General features: G+C 48.4%; 2 protein-coding genes across 2 annotated transcripts; one reads left to right on the plus strand and one right to left on the minus strand.

Annotated features, from left to right (window-relative positions):
* Positions 1-8,317: 8,317 nt before the first annotated feature.
* Positions 8,318-9,828, plus strand: LOC311312218 (protein Bouncer-like; the record flags this gene model as incomplete). The annotated part of the gene is made up of 3 exons (XM_084442090.1): positions 8,318-8,351; positions 9,351-9,500; positions 9,599-9,828. The coding sequence occupies 3 exons, from the start codon at positions 8,318-8,320 to the stop codon at positions 9,826-9,828; spliced, it is 414 nt and encodes a 137-aa protein (XP_084298216.1).
* A 329-nt stretch (positions 9,829-10,157) lies between these two features.
* msh5 (mutS homolog 5) lies at positions 10,158-17,128 on the minus strand (the record flags this gene model as incomplete). The annotated part of the gene is made up of 25 exons (XM_084442093.1): positions 10,158-10,269; positions 10,367-10,440; positions 10,532-10,669; positions 11,222-11,368; positions 11,470-11,544; positions 11,644-11,793; positions 11,885-12,011; positions 12,129-12,247; positions 12,367-12,434; positions 12,709-12,796; positions 12,939-13,019; positions 13,147-13,256; positions 13,521-13,593; positions 13,733-13,861; positions 13,988-14,050; positions 14,228-14,366; positions 14,816-14,861; positions 14,974-15,056; positions 15,213-15,248; positions 15,338-15,447; positions 15,548-15,669; positions 15,911-15,964; positions 16,150-16,230; positions 16,777-16,900; positions 17,027-17,128. 25 exons carry the CDS (start codon positions 17,126-17,128, stop codon positions 10,158-10,160), a joined length of 2,451 nt encoding a protein of 816 aa, XP_084298219.1.

Consider the following 17,128-nt stretch of genomic DNA (forward strand, 5'->3'; position numbering starts at 1 on the left):
GTACACATGCATTTTGGTTCTTTTGATGAATATTGTTATATACAATTTGTGCTATGTTTGGGTCCATTTTAAAAATTCAAACTTGAAAAAACCTTTAATCACCTTTTTTCATCCTGAGCTTTGATGATATCCTCAACACTCAATAGTAATAATGAGCTCAATAAACTAAAGGTGACCAATTGCTTGAGTTTACATAATCTCATAGGTAGTGTTACACTGGTAGTATTTGACCAATTGGACCCAGGGGTTGAGTGCAGTTACAGAGTGAGAATGCCTCAGTACATCTCAACACACTATCTCACTCTTCCTCTTTTGCATGCACATACACACTTCCTTTCTCCCTAACTTGCCCCACACTAACCCAATCACTGTCGCTCTCTTTGTACTTCATACAAGTACAAACACACTACAATATCCATTGCTCTTGTTACTTCACTCTGTATTACAGATAGATGCACATAGGAGCATAACAGTCCCCCATAGCACCCACTCCTCCCCTTCTCTCTCTCCCCTTCTCTCTCCCCACACAGGGACAAACATTGAAACACAGCAGAAACTTTGTCCTGGGAAAGTATAGTTGTTCTTGGGTGGGGGTGGGGGGGGCGAGAATGATATTCTGATACTTTTCCTCTCTCCCGTAGCAGCCACACTCCCCCCCCCCCCTCTCTCACACACACACTATCACCGCCTTTTAACACCTAGTTATTTACAGACAACGCAATGCTACATGCTGACTCATCAAATATGCGATGTCCATTGTCCAGATAAGCCACTGTGTCTTGGTCTACTTACTTCACCACCTAAAGGGAAGTGCATAGGGCAGGCAACGACATTTGTCCAGAACTATCAAAAGAACAGCCGTACGCCCATCAGCGATAAGCCAGGCTGGACCTGACCTGGTTCATTCTACCACAGCCCTGAAATGAGCACAGGACCGCGTCTCACTGCTCATTGGCTCCTGCATCAAATCTGTGATCAGGACAGTGAGATAAAGGTCTCAAAAACACGAACAACAAAGACAAAGACAACATAGAATCCTGAGCAGGAGAATCGTCCTCTAACAAGATGGACGCCCCAGGGTTTTAGCTATCTGGTAGAGACATCCATGTTCAAAAGTAACAGCATTGAATGGTTCTCATCCTGCAATGACACTCGGGGTCGAGTGCAAACTCAAAACATTGTGTGAACGGCCCCAAGCCCATCCGATTTACCAGGAAACATGTTAAAGACATAATGTCTGCTTTTGAACAACTGTATTCCAGTCAGTTCAGACATAATGAACACTGAGGGGAGGCGACCAATAGAAGGAGGCGACCAATGTTTGGCGACCAATAGAAGGAGCTGGATGAGACACACTTGCATGCCTACGTGGGGCTGTTGATTCTAGCTGGAGTCTGCGAGTCCAGAGCTGGCCTCTGCTTCTTTTTACAACATCCTCAATGTGTCAGCAGCTCACAGTGTGTTGGTTCTCTGGAGTGAGCTCAGCCCTACGTGGAACACTGACTACATGATTTATTATCATGGACCATTTGGTCGTCCAACAAACAAGCACAAGGGATATATTAGGAATTGAAAAAAGTAGAGTCCGCACACTGGAAGTAATATGAAGGACTATTCTCAGGAGTTTATTTTAACGTTTCGATCAAGTAGATCTTCATCAGAAAGATGTGTGCGGACTCTACTTTTTCCATTTACTATCTGCTGGTTTGTCCTGCCCCTGGCCCACCCAGTGGATTCGAAGCTTTTTTCTCTTTCTATATATTAGGAATTGGCCTGAGATGTCAATTGTATAACTGTGATGCCTGACCCTGCATCCCCATCAGAAATGATTTCTGGTTGCTTATGCAAATTAATAATAATCATAGGAGCACTACAGACTAAAAAACTGAAGATATAGGCCTAAAGATTTTGTGAAACAATTTCATTAGTGTAATATGATACATTAAGAGGGTCATTTGAATTAGTTTGAATATCAACAATTGTTTATTTTCAGTGGATGTGGCTTATTTAGGCCTGTGTATCTTAATTTAATGGGTTTAATGGGTTTTCAGTGTTGAGACAATGTTAAGGTATTGTTGGCTGGAATGCTTGAGTGAATGGAACAAATGATGCACACTCCAAGGGTGGTCAAATAACTGTGTAATTGTTAATCTTTTTCTCGTTTCCTCACACACACATGCGCGCACGCGCACACACACACACACACACACACACACACACACACACACACACACACACACACACACACACAGAGAGAGATTGGCTGGCTGTGATCATCTGACCTCCTGACCTGCTTGTTCTAATAACGTTACGTCACATTGACACACACTATTCACAATCTCAACACATGGTTTCAAGCATTGGCTGGTTCCCATTACCCCATGCCTGCGACCTGAGTGTGTGCTAGTGTGTCTATCCCCACCCCCTTCCCCACTCTTCTCTCTCCCGGGACAACTTAGAACGGTGCTAACTAATAATAACTGTGCTCACCGTGGGACTGGCCCAGACTAGCCAGCGATTCCCACGACCCTTCACCACACACACAACCCAAACAGAGTAGATTCTCGTAGCACACACACACACACGCAACTTTACATAATACTGTGGCTTTAAAGTGAAGCCCTAAACTAAAGCTTCAAGGAGGAGAATTCATTCGCTCCCGCGTGCGCTAGGCTACGGGTTCCAAGATTAACAGGATGATGGTGATGAACACAGGAATTAAGGAGAGCGAGGGAAATGACAGCGAAGGAAGTAACGGATCCCATGATTTGGAAAATTGATTAGTGATGGCGATGAGGAAATGTCCCCGGCGGATTTACGCGCAAAGCAAGGCAAGTAACCATGAACTTGATCGCACATGATAGCGCAGCGATTGTCAGGGAAAGAGAACATCGCAGTGGGATATCTTACCGATGCAAAACAGACTAACTATAGCCCGAATAACATACATTTGCTTCAACAGGAGTTTGTTTCAAGAGACACTTCAGCTATGTCAGCACACATTTCGCAAATATTTGTTCACACCGTTTTGAATTAATTTTCCCGACAGTAATGCTCTTTAAACATCACCTCTTTCATTTACACACCACAGCTAGAGGGGAAGTTTCCGTTCAAGAGCCCCATGTGATTCCTATTATTATCAGGCATGAAATCAAGCAACTTAGGATGGGCTGGGTCATAATGATCATGTGACTCGTATGATCTATTTAGCCGTGTATCTTCAAACTAATGTAGCCTATGCCTAAGGCTCAATGCATAGAGTTTCAGCAGTTGAAATTAAAGCAAGGCTGGAAAGAAAAAAAGGGCACTATATACAGAGTAACAAAAAAGACTGTAGATATAGTAGCAGTAAATAGGAATAACAGGGGCTATATATATCTATATGTACAGTATACGCTGGGCGTTCCCTAGGGTCATTCTGTTAGATCAGAGCAGAGAGAATACTGACTCTTCAAAGCTCCTGTTATCACATGGTATTTCCTGTTTCGTGCAATGCAGAGTAAACTGAGACATTTCTCTCTCTCCACTGTCTCCAGTCTGTGGGTAGAGGATGACGGCAGCAGGGAGCAGCGCCGCTGCCGTGAGTCCCCCAGGCTCCAGCCAATCAGCTCCACCGCCACACCCTCGGGCGCCGTGGCATCGGTCGCTGTGCTTCCGACGGAAGCCCGAGGCGGAGGACGACAGAGTCAAGCTCCGCCTGCGCTCCGTGCCGGGGGCGTGGCTCTTGCTGGGCGCCGTGGTGGTGATGGCGGGCCTCGGCGTGGCCGTGGCGGGTTACGCCTGCTCCACGCCAAAGCCGGGGGGCGGGCGTGGCAGCTCCCACAGCGAGCGAATGAAGCTGCTCGGCCCCATCGTCATGGGCTTTGGCCTGTTCATATTAATCTGCGCCGGAACCCTGCTGTACGAGAACCGCGATCGCGAGAGCCGGGAACAGGGGAACCCTGGGAAGAACCTCCCGCCGACGCCACGGAACGGAAAGGAGAACGTGCGCGAGCGGCGTGATCGACGCCGGGAAAGACGGCGCCACTGCGAGGAGGATATAGAGCAGGGAGCCCGGAGCGAGGCCTCCCAAACCCACCCCCCCTCCCTCGCCGAGGAGGAACAGCCCCCCCCTCTACCGCCCAGAGCCAGCCGAATCATCGGCAGCAACATCTCCCCCGTGGAGGGGCGGGGCTTCCCCGGGCAGCTGCTGCCTGGGGAGGGATGGAGGAGAGGGGAGGGCGAGGGGGGGTTGACTTCACTGACCACGGTTCTCCACCACCAGGACCCCCCCTGCCCCTCCCCCTGCCCCTCCTCTCTCAGCTCAGACTCCTGCAACTCCAGCCAGGTCAACTTCAACCTGCGCAGCGGCTCACCACTCCCCTCCTCCGACGGGCCGTGAGCCTCAACACGCCGCTCCCCTCCTCCGACGGGCCGTGAGCCTCAACACCCCGCTCCCCTCCTCCTCCGGGCCGTGAGCCTCAACACGCCGCTCCCCTCCCCTGACGGGCCGTGAGCCTCAACACGCCGCTCCCCTCCCCTGACGGGCCGTGAGCCTCAACACGCCGCTCCCCTCCCTCAGACCGCCTCCTCCTGCTGTCCGTCTGTGGGGAGCGCATCATTTCAGCGTCAACAATACCGAACGCCATCGACAGGGATGAGACATTTGGCGGGTTAAGCAACACTATCTGACTCTGTAATCATTGACTCTTTTTTAATATGCATTTCTTAATAAATCTGATAGTCATTCTGTATGAACATTTCTCAGTGCAGTGGTTTCTAAATCCTGTCACAGTTGGTTGTTTTTTAGGGGGGCATCTTTCTGTGCACTGGCAGAGTGAGAGGGGCAGCTTGATGTCATCTTGATGTTACAGTGATTGTCAGTCATCTTGATGTTACAGTGTAAAGACCTCCTCAAACCCTAGTCTCTGCCTATTTGACCATATTTGGGCACTACTTTTATATTCCACTGTGAAAGTGTTTACACAGTCCATGCATTCATCTCCTCAGAACGTTGTTCCACGGTTGGCTATAGGGTCATAAGTGGGCGGGCAGGGCAGGTCAGATTAAGCCATGAGTGAGTCTTTATCTAATCTCTCTCTCTCTCTCTCACACACACACAAACACACACACACACACACACACACACGCATACTCATCTTCTTGTAATCTGGACAGAATTGAGTCAGTATAGACCATGGATGTATTAATAGAACGTATAAACATATGCATAAGCGATCAACTCTGCTTACTATCACTGCTTACTGTACTACCACACACATATAAAAGCAAACTCACATTCATGCACACACACACACGCACACCACTAATGCTATTTTGTAATAGATCGCCATAAATAAAGAGAATAAATTCTTTGTGATATCAGTGACTTAGTTTGTCACATATTCTGTTTAGGCTGCATAGTGAAGGATTACACCAGCCCTGGCAAGAAGTCTGCAAAGAGAATATGAATAATGTTTGTGTTTTGACTGTCTGCCATTCCCAAACAAGTCTCTTTTGAGCTGCGATGCAACAATGTTCAGAACATAATTCCTTCATGGGTGAAACTCATGGCTGTTGACAACTTTGTTGCCACAACTGTTTGGAAAACCTGAGGCGTCGAGGCTTTTATTACGATCTCACTAGCATGATGCCAGAGGTGACCACTGAGAAAAATGGCACGGCACTTGAATGTTAAATGCTGGCCTACTGCTGATTTAATACTGCTATGTGTGTTTGTGTGAATAACGCCAACCAGGACTGGAAGGCCAGGGTGGATTTAATTATCCCGAGCGTTCTCTCTCTAGCCTTTAATTAAACTGAAGAGTAGACTGAGGGTTTTTTATGGGTATTTCAGGGCTGCACACTATTTCCTCTGTTGTTCAAACTCACGCCGTGATTTTGCCATTCAACATAAGAGCTCTTAGACTGCCACCCTGCCAGACCAAATCACACCTCTCTTTTTGTTTCTCGCTCTCTCTCATCCCTCTCTCTTTCTCTGTCGTAAACATGGACACGCACGTTACACTGTCATACTGTGAAACTGACTGACATACTGTCACTTTACCCTGATGTAGTATGTTGATCGTGATGCAGTTGCGAAATTGATTTTGTTTGTCTGGCTATAATCCCAGGCAACAGATTACATGCCTTAATCTCATCCAAGACCTTGACTCTCACTCAACCTCTCGACTACGACACACAATACTTAACATCAAAACAGGCACACTTTGAACACATATAGAGAGAGATACTCTCACACATACATCAAACGCTTCTTTGAGTAGTTTCTGCTTTTGCTGTTGCTCTGGGTGTGCATGTGTGTCTGCGTGATAGAAAGAATGATTGAATCTTACACAGCGCAGGCTCTGTGATGAGCCCAGTATCTCCTTCTGCTGCGACTGCGTGATGTGTGTGAACTGATACACACTTGTCAGGCCTTGTACCCAGCAGGGTTAAGGGATAGACTAAGCTGCTTACGTGCTCGCTGACACAGACACATTCTTCCATGCACGCATTTGAGAGAGGACCTCTACATACAGCGCAGACACCATGAGGTAACATGAGTCGTGGTAACGAGTGTCTCACACCTGCAACAGCACAGGACAGGAGTAGGTGTGGCGTGCACTTTGAGGGGGCGGGGCTGGTGTGGCGTGCACCCTGAGAGGGCGGGGCTGGGGGCACCTGTGAGAGTGAGTACCTGGGTGGGATAGTAGAGCATGGCAGTAGAACAACAGACCACCCCCCCCCCCTCCCACCACCAAAAATCTTACCAGGGGAATCAAAAGTGCCGGGCCTGGTACGGTAAATCTTCTAGTCTAGTGGATGTCACTTCACGTGATACACTTTCTGAACACTCCTCACACTAAGAACTGCATTTAAGTGCCACATGAATGTTTCATCAAAGAATTAATGAGGCGGCACCATTCATTCTCAGTCCACAAGTCTACATTCTACAGCTCCCCCATACTCCATCTTAAAGGAGAAACATGCAAGTAGGAGCTGCAGTTAAACCATGAATTAATTAACTTTAATTGGCTTTGTCCAGGCACACTGAAAATACCTCAAACTCGTAGTAATAGTTTTATCCGCTCATCTGGTCTCCTTTTGGTTCATTTAGAGTTTTCACATCCACATAAGGGCAGCAGACACTTAGTTAGTGGTGCTTATGGAAACGGTTGGGTCAAAGAGAAATCCACTTACCTATGCACCTCTTAACCCTGTTCCCTGAGCCACTGCATTTCAACAGTTGTGATTGGTCCATGTGGAGTGACAGGTGTAATACACACTAATCCAATTCTAACAGGACCCTAGACTATTTCTTCATGCAGTACTCAACACTGGATGTATCCGAATAACTCTGGAAATGAAAGGATTCATTTTCTGTATTTTTGCAGCAGTGATGCTTACAGCTGCTGAAGGTAGGTTGAAGAGCAGGTGCAACTAAAGGTTCTAGTATTTAGGTATTGTTCATAGTAGCAGAAAGGCTCTGGATGGAACTGAACTCTATAGCTGGTGAACTGTGCAAGCAGTAGCCTACATTTCTGTTCCATAATGACAGAATAGAAATTAAAGGAGTAGTAAAGGGAAAATGCATGTTTAGCCCTGTTTTAAGGTTACTTATGATCATATAGCCTAGGCCTACAATGTTCAGATCAAAAAGTTGACAAAACTAGCACTTTTGAGAAAGTCAGATAATTGTACCACTGTTTAGGTCATACAATGGATGTGGGTGGGCACCGTGAAAAATCTTTCAAAAACATGTTAAACTCTCGATTTCAAAGACAAGAAGCTCACCGAGGGGGTAATTGGTGTCCGTTGGTGTTCTGACATCAAATTCGCCACAAAGTATGAATCCTGTAGGGTTTTATTGATAATTTTATGAAATCCATTGACTTGTATTGAAGCGACCGTTGTAGATGTGTAGATCAATCCGCAGAGGCGATTCAGGAAGCGGAACTACTTCAAGGCATTGAGCGAGATTGGAATCAGTTCAAACAGAAGTTTACACACGTACTTTATGTGCTGCGACTAAATAGTTCTATGCTAAATATTTAAAAAAGCCTTTCCAGATGAACTAGAATCTTACTTTATGGCGAATTATATGTCAGAATGCCAACTAACACCTCGGTAAACATGCATTTTCCCTTTACTACTCCTTTAAGTAGCATGATGACAAACTTGTAAGGGTACTGTATGTATAAAGCTGTAATAACGTTGCAGGTAGGGTAACTGTTTTTGCTTCTGTCTAGTCTAATTGTAACCCGTATGTCTCTGCGTGCCCTGGGTGGGACTCGAACCCGGGTCTCCCACGGGACAGGCACCGTTTTAACCAGCTATGCCGGTGAAACGGCAGCTCTTCGTCGGCGCTGGTGGACGGTATTTATACTGGGGGAGCAAGTTTGACCAACAACTCATCACCTACTCAGGACCCACGAGGACTCTGGTTACTTAATCACTGTTTAACCTGAGCTGGTACTGGTAACCTCTCTCTAGTCTAATCACTGTTCAACCTGAGCTGGTACTGGTAACCTCTCTCTAGTCTAATCACTGTTCAACCTGAGCTGGTACTGGTAACCTCTCTCTAGTCTAATCACTGTTCAACCTGAGCTGGTACTGGTAACCTCTCTCTAGTCTAATCACTGTTTAACCTGAGCTGGTACTGGTAACCTCTCTCTAGTCTAATCACTGTTCAACCTGAGCTGGTACTGGTAACCTCTCTCTAGTCTAATCACTGTTCAACCTGAGCTGGTACTGGTAACCTCTCTCTAGTCTAATCACTGTTCAACCTGAGCTGGTATAGTCTAACTGGATGAGAGCAATCAAGCTGAGATTATTAGTGTCATTTTAAACTCTTTTCAAAAACAGGAAGTTAAGATGAGCTGTTCTTCTCTGAAGGCGTACATATAAACAAAGGAGTGGAGTAATTTCTTTTAAGAGCACCCTAATGTCTACATGCAAAGCCATAACATAATGTTTCCAGACATAAATTAGGCCTCATCCTAGCCAAATGCTCTCCAGCAAGGATTCTTAGTAAGTCCATACAAGGTAGAGTATGAGGCTTAATCTATGGTTGGGAAACCTATAAATGCCACAGAGACAGCAGGATAAAACAGTACGCTTGGCATCCCTGAGCAAATTGGAATCTGACACGCACTAAACCCGGGGACCTGCGTGCCGAAAAGGTCCAACGAATATCCGCAAATCTGAAGCGGTGCGTGAAATGTGTGCGTCGTCACCTCCGTCGACAGGTGGAACAAACGCCATAAAGGAAGCGCTCCTGATCCTATAGGCTACAAGTCAGTCCCCCTGCGAGAGTTAACCGAGTCTCTCTGTGTGGCCGACGAGTCTGTTGTTCTCCATGGTTCCAGGTGAGGAGGAGGTGGAGGAGGAGCCGGCTGAGTCGCTAGAGCCGGCGCTGGAGTGCTTCCGCTGTGACCTGGGCTTCTGGGACGCCTGCTACACCACCCAGACCGTCTGCAACACTGGGGAGAAGTGCTTCACAGGCAGAGGGAAGGCAGGTCAGTCACTCACCCGCGTGTCCATGTCAGTGAACACTATATTGTACGCTCCCAGAGGTAGAGAGTATGGTGTGCGTGATGTCTGGGTGTTTCCGTAGCTGACGTGTTGGACGTGAAGACGCTGGGCTGTGTGAGGGCAGAGGAGTGCGAGGCGGTGACCACGACGAACCTCTTCCCCAACACCACCATCTACACGATGACCAAGACCTGCTGCGACACGGACTTCTGCAACGCCGCACGCGCACTGCCTCTCAACACACTCCTCGTCCTCACGGGGACTACAATACCCATGCTGCTTCTCACAGCGCCTTCACTGGGACTACAATAACCCTCACACTCCCCAGACCTATCAATGGTGAAGACTGACACTGTTTTGTTTATTGGATACTTTGAATTGTAAATAAAATATGAATGAACATGTGAGCTCAATATTGTACATGTCAAGATCATCATTCAAAGTTCTCATTCCAATGGGACATTTAGTATACAGTACTACTGTATACTGTTACAGTATCTGACAAGAGTACAGGATAGCTGGATCCCCTATAGACTGAGGTGTAAAGTCTCTAGGATGAGGTTTACTGCATGGGATGGTTCTGGGACCAGTCCAGCCTAACATCCATAAGGAGGGGAAAGCGCCACCCCTATCCAGCTGCACTACAGCAGACCACCACCAGAGGGCAGGAGCTCCTCCTTCATGAAGCTCTGCAGATCCACGCCCCTGTCCTCCAGGTCCAAACTCAGGAACTTGTCCACAACACGCGCACACCTGGCGAGGACACGCACGCACACACACACACTTAAACACCTGTCTGTTTGTAGGTGTCTGTCTCGTTACCTGTGTGTGTGTTAGTGTGTGTTCAGACCTGTTTGCCAGTTCCTCTGAAGATGGTCCGTCTATGCGATTGATGGTCTTCCCTATTCTGTACAGTTCTGACACCTTCACATGCAAACACACAAACACAAAAACACACTCTTAAGTCCTGTGTGTATGTTGTGTGTAAGAATGTGTGTATGTTTTGTGTGTGTACCTCCACTCCTCTCTGTACTATGCTAGCCGGCAAGCCAGCCAGAGTAGCAATGTTGGCGGCGTAGCTGGAACGGCAGATCCCCTCCTTCAGCTGGTATAAAAACACCAGCTCGTCCCCATCTACCGTGGTCTCCAGGGTCTACACACACACACACACACACACACACACACACACACACTCATACACCCGTCACATTTTCACGTTGTTGGCCATACTTTTAAGGCTAGTTTGTCTACTGGACTTGGTCACCGTATGTATCTGTGTAACGTGGTCATTGATACTGTAGTCCCCCCCTCAGTGTCGTGAAGCAGTCATGTCGCCATAGCTGGTCTCAGTACCAGTTGAGAGCTACACATGGCTGATCTCAGTACAGCACACTGCTGGTCTCAGTACCAGTAGAGAACATCACACTGCTGGTCTCAGTACCAGTAGAGAACAGCACACTGCTGGTCTCAGTACCAGTAGAGAACATCACACTGCAGGTCTCAGTACCAGTAGAGAACATCACACTGCAGGTCTCAGTACCAGTAGAGAACATCACACTGCTGGTTTCAGTACCAGTAGAGAACATCACACTGCTGGTCTCAGTACCAGTAGAGAACAACACACTGCTGGTCTCAGTACCAGTAGAGAACAACACACTGCTGGTCTCAGTACCAGTAGAGAACAGCACACTGCTGGTTTCAGTACCAGTGTAGACAGCAGTCCTGAGGGGGGCAGCAGACCCAGCTGCAGCAGGCTGTGGAAGTTAGTGGCCAATAGGACGTGAGGGACCTCATCAGGAACTCTGTTCAGCCAATGAGAGACAGACGCTGCCAGCAGGGACAGACCATCCACCTGGGGAGGAACATTTCAAGATCTGTTTTAAGAACCTTTTAATACGCATTTTTACCCATAATACCCCCCCACCACCCCCACCGTATCTCATCCCCTCTCACCGTGTTGGTCCCCTTTCCAAACTCATCGATCAGGACCAGTGAATCTCCAGTGCTGTGGTTCAAAGCAGTAGTCATCTGGAAGACACACACACGCACACACACACACACACACACTTCGGTACCGCACTCCTAATAGTGCGAATGTGCATAAGCGTGCATGTGAGGGCTGTCTACCTGGTTGAGGTCTATCATGAAGGTGCTGAGTCCTACAGAGACAGACTCTCTGCTCTGCATGCGTGTGAAGATCCCGCCCACCAGGCCGATCTCCGCCTCCTTCGCCGGCACGTCCGATCCAATCAGAGCCATGAACACGATCAGGCCCACCTGGGACGTCAGAGACACAAAGGACATCTGACGCAGTTCCCCTCAAGGAGTGTGCGTCTGTGTCCTAGTGGTGTGTGTGTGTGTGTCTCACCTGTTTGAGGTAGATGCTCTTGCCAGAGGAGTTGGGTCCGGTGATGATCTTGACTCTGCCCTGTGTCTCAGAGCTCTGGAAGGAGTTGGACACGAACACGGGGGCACACAGCTCCAGCAGAGGGTGTCTGAGACGGAGAGAGAGAAAAAAAGATGAAAAGAAGCTCACCTCCGATGCAACAGCAACCGAGCACGGCGTATGTGTGTGTGTGTGGGCGTGTGTGTGGGCGTGTGTGTGTGTGCACCTGGCCTCAGTGAGAGTAATTCTCCTGTGGTGAGCCAGAGTAGGGGAGGTGTATCCGTACTCCTGAGAGGCATGACTCAGGGCCATCAGGCAGTCCAGCTCAGCACTCAGATCCAGAACCTAGACACACACACACACACACACACACACACACACACACACACACACACACAGTGTAACACACAGAAATCGGACATCCCACAAACACGTCCTGTAGCTGTGATTATTTGCACACAGACCTTGTAGAGGCCAGCGCTCCTCTCCAGAACCGCGGTCTGCAGCTGTGTCATCACCGCCGTCTCCATGTCTGAGACACACAGAGGCAGACGTGTCAATGTACACTCACACACCAGATATATCTCCAGAGAGAGAGACACAGAGAGAGAGACAGAGAGAGAGAGACACAGAGAGCGAGAGAGACACAGAGAGAGAGAGCGAGAGAGACACAGAGAGACACAGAGAGCGAGAGAGACACAGAGAGAGACAGAGAGACAGAGAGAGAGAGAGACAGAGAGACACAGAGAGAGAGAGAGAGAGAGAGAGAGAGAGACAGAGAGAGACAGAGAGAGTGAGAGAGTCACCTCTGATGTCACATAGCAGGTCTCCCAGAAGGTCATCCAGCTCTTTGGTTCTCTGGCTGCGATAGTGCAGACGCTCCTGAGACAGGAACTGACCACACACACACACACACACACACACAAACACACACACACACACACACACACAGAGGGCAAATACAAATCTACTGTATAGCGACAATAAACCCACATACTGTGAAATCAAACAAACAAACGCACGTAGAAACACATACCATAAAGTCAAGCCCCTCAATCATAAAATCCTCTTTGTCCACCATGCTGGGCAGCCGGGGGACCCCGAGCAGGAACCCTATCTGAGAGAGAGAGAGAGAGAGAGAGAGAGACTATAGGATGGATGACAACGCGCGTATTCATCCGGTACAATAAAAGTGGCATCACTGTGCGCAGTTGTCCAGCGTGTTCCGGGGAGCAGCGTGAGACCAGGGGGATGTAGATCACGCAGCAGCTGGCGATACGAGCGTCCAGGTGCTCCAGCTCCGCCCGCGCCACGTCCGTCAGGAAGTCCGTCAGTCCCATCAGCCTCCTCTTCTCTGGCAGGGAGAGCAAGACGAGAGGGGGCTCAGCGAGACAGACCACCCAACCCAACTCACCTCCTACTCCAACCTCAACAAGCCTCAACTCGAACGTACTGACAGATGTCAGACGGTCGAAATCAAGGGCTCGTTGCCGGTAGAAACGGTACAGAATGCATTTCCTACTGTTACGGCCTGGTTTTCTGATATGCACAAACATGCAGCAGCTTGGTGCGACTGCCCCCGTCTGCTCCGTACTGCCTATCCAGAAGGGAAGCTTACTCTCGTCAATAGCAGGATCCACGTTGGGTTTGACGGTGAAGCGGTTTTCCGTTAAGCTGCTCTCAAAATCCACCTGCAAACGATACAGACCGCTGCAGTTCAAACGACTGACACAGGAAATTGGGGTTGGCAGATTTATGCATGCACGTGTGTGTGTGTGTGTGTGTGTGTGTGTGTGTGTGTGTGTGTGAGTGAGTGTGAGTATACTGTACCACTCTGCTGATGAGGGCGGCGATGTGGTAGAGGTCATCTGTGAATCCCTCACTGATCTCCTGGAAGAGCTGGATGGTCTGAGGAAGCGAACGCACTGTGTCCCTGATACACACAGCGCTGTACACCGTCTATCCCCCCCCCCCACACACACACACGCACACACAAACACACACACACACACAAACATTACATACGCTGCATGTGGTGGAGATAGAACACACACCATAGTGGGATGGGTGGTGTGTAGGTCATACCTTGTAGAGACTCTGCCAGTCTGAGACTTTGGTATGAGAGAGAGACATCCTGTGCAGCACAGTCTGGGGTACAAGCAACACACACACACACACACACACACACACACACGCACACACACCGATACACAACCAGCATGAGGCTTTATGTGGTAAATAAAGCAGGGATCGGCGCTGCTGAGGGACCAGGTTTAAGGGGCGGAGGTAATCTAGAGGGGATAGAGGTCAGAGGTCAGAGGTTACCGGGATGTTCCTGATGTTTCTCAGCGAGCCCTGCAGGGTCCTGAGGGTGTCCGAGTTCCGCGGCGACGAGAAGAAGCGAATGACCGTCTGTCTCCTGTTGAGCAGGACCAGGTCACGCGTGGGCCTCAGGAACCACTGCCTGAGAGACACGACTTCATATCTTAATGCTCTTCATTTCTATTCTGTTTTTATAGTTTTTGTTCTATTTTACACTATATTTTAATTTTTAATTATTTTACTTTAATTGTTTCTTTTAAATCTGTTCTCACTGTGTTTATATGATTTATGTTTTTACCCATCACTTTTTATGGAAAGCACTTTTTGCTACACTGATTTGTATGAATGGTGCTATAGAAATAAAATGACATTGACAAGAGTGACAGGAGGTGGCAGGGAACAGCTCATCATGTCCTCATGATCTCCACAGAGACCGCCAAGAAAGGGCAGAAGGATGTTTACTCTTCTTATGGTTCGAAGGTGTATATGTGTACTATGTGTGTGTGTGTACTATGTGTGTGTATGTGTGTGTGTGTGTATGTGTGTGTGGTTGGTTTCTGATGTGACGGTCATGTCGGGAGAGTTTCTTACCGCAGCAGTTTGGATCCGAACTTGCATTTGCAGCGGTTAAGTATCCCTACAACACACACACACACACACACGCACACACACACACACACCAGTGATCTCGTAGGGACACACACGCCTGGGTTGTCATCATCACAGCAGGACGGGCGACAGAGTTTTACCATAAAGACTGAGTCCTTCCTTCTCCCCAGACTGCAGCTTGTACACAGAGGGGTGGAGCTCCCACTTGAAGATCTGCAAAACACTGAAACCACATGCAGTAACACTGGACATATCTGGAGTGTGTTTGTGTGTGCCTGTCCATGCAATAGTGAGTTTTAGTATGTGTGCACACACACACGTGTTTGTGTGTGTGTGTGTGTGTGTGCGTGTGTTTATGTGGGTTTTCATGGGAACTAACCTGTAAGTGTCACGGTCAATATACACGACATCTTTTCTGTATGAAAACAAGAAAATGGCAGTTTAGAAGAGATACTGGTATAATGATGTACTGTACATGTGTGTGTGTACATGGGGGGTCCTCACAGTGTGTAGGTGAGGAACTGCAAGATGGGGACTCCCACACTGCTATCCTCCAGCTCCACCCCCACTCTCCTCCTGTCCAAACATTTCAGCAGCGCCCCCACCGACCGCAGCTAAGACACACACACACACACACACACACAAGAAGGTCCTGTTCAAGTACTGTAGACGTATAAAAGAGGCTGGAGGGTGGTGCTGGTGGAGGATTCTCACCATTAGCAGGGAGTCAAAGGAGAGACAGGAAGTGAGGTAGGAGATCCTCTCTCTCTCTGACGCGGAGGAGGGCAGGGAGGGCAGGTGGACAGACAGCAGCCTCTGCTTACTGACCCCCACACCTCCGCCGTGGCACGGTGGGGTACAAAGTGAACCCACAACGTTAGTGCAGGTACTGTATGTTCATAAACGTGATTACTCGTTGACAGACCGTGGCACCGGGTTAAAGGTTAAAGTCCCACTGATTGTCACACACCTGAGTGTGTGAAATTTGTTCTCCGCATTTGACCCATCCCCTAGAGGAGCGGTGAGCAGCATCTGTGCCGCGCTCGGGAATTATTTGGTGATCTATCTGGGGCTTACCGAAGTCCACCGAGGGATAGACCACCACCTCGGGTCTGTAGTCTGGATCGGCTCCTGGGACAGGATGGCGAGCGGAAAGAAGAGAAAGAGATTTTAGAGCGAGATAAGGGAGGCCGTGGGAGAGATAGAAATCTGAGAATGTCACCGGGATGAAAGATCCTCTTCCCTGGACCCCCGCCCCCTCTGCCTCTCAGCCCCTCCCCTCCTCACCCCCCCCACCCCCCAGTCCCTGAGCTCACCCAGTCTCTGCATGAACTGGGACATGCAGCGCTCCTGCTTAGCACTGGTGATGATCACATGAGGGCTGACCTCCTGGATCACTGAGACAGAGTGGGGAGCGAGGGAGGGAGACTAATCAATTAACAGACCACACGAGAGAATACGATCGATATGGCTTTTTCAGGGCCAATACCGACACCGATTATTAGTAATCAAGGAAACCGATAGCCAATATTTGGAACCGATATATATACGTACAGTACATTTGCAGTAAAAATGAAAATCTCAAAATTTTGAATAACATTAACTCCAACACAAAACTTTGTTGAAATGCCCTTTAGACTACAAATGTAGCCTGTGCTGGTCAGATAGTGCTGTAGGCAGGACTTCGCACAAGACCACAGAGGGGTGAATACAGACAGAGAGCTGGCTGCATCAGAGCCAAAGTAGCGCATTTTAAAATGTTATAAAATGTAAAATTAATTTTATCGCCAAATGGCAAAAAATAAAAAAAAGATAATCGTAAAACTGCTGAATATCGGGCGATAATAATGGCCCGGCCAATAATCGGTCTATCCCTAGGAGAATGGCCTAAACGCTGATATGCTTTATTTGTGAGGAAGGATCAGATGCCATGCTTACTGTACCTCTAGTCAGCAGGTGGAGGTTATGATCATCAGGAGTGTCAGACATGTAGTGCAAAGTGAAGTCCTTGCTGTCATAGAAACACAGCCCAACCTTCTCGTGCTCGACCAAGATACTCAGCAACACCTATGAACAACAGACAGCCACGAAGAGAGACAGACACACACTGTGAAAGGTGTGTGAGGATGGGTGTGTGTGTGTGTGTGTGTATGTGTATGTGTGTGTGCTATGACAGACACTGTCTGCTCTCACCTCGGGAGTCTCCTCATCATCTTCCTCTTCTCCATTCAGCCCAGGTTGGGGTGGTCCAAGCTCTAGGCCTACTCCCGCTCTGACATCCCGGTGCACTGCCAT

The sequence above is a fragment of the Borostomias antarcticus genome (genome assembly GCF_949987555.1).
Source record: "Borostomias antarcticus genome assembly, chromosome: 8".
NCBI lineage: Eukaryota > Metazoa > Chordata > Actinopteri > Stomiiformes > Stomiidae > Borostomias > Borostomias antarcticus.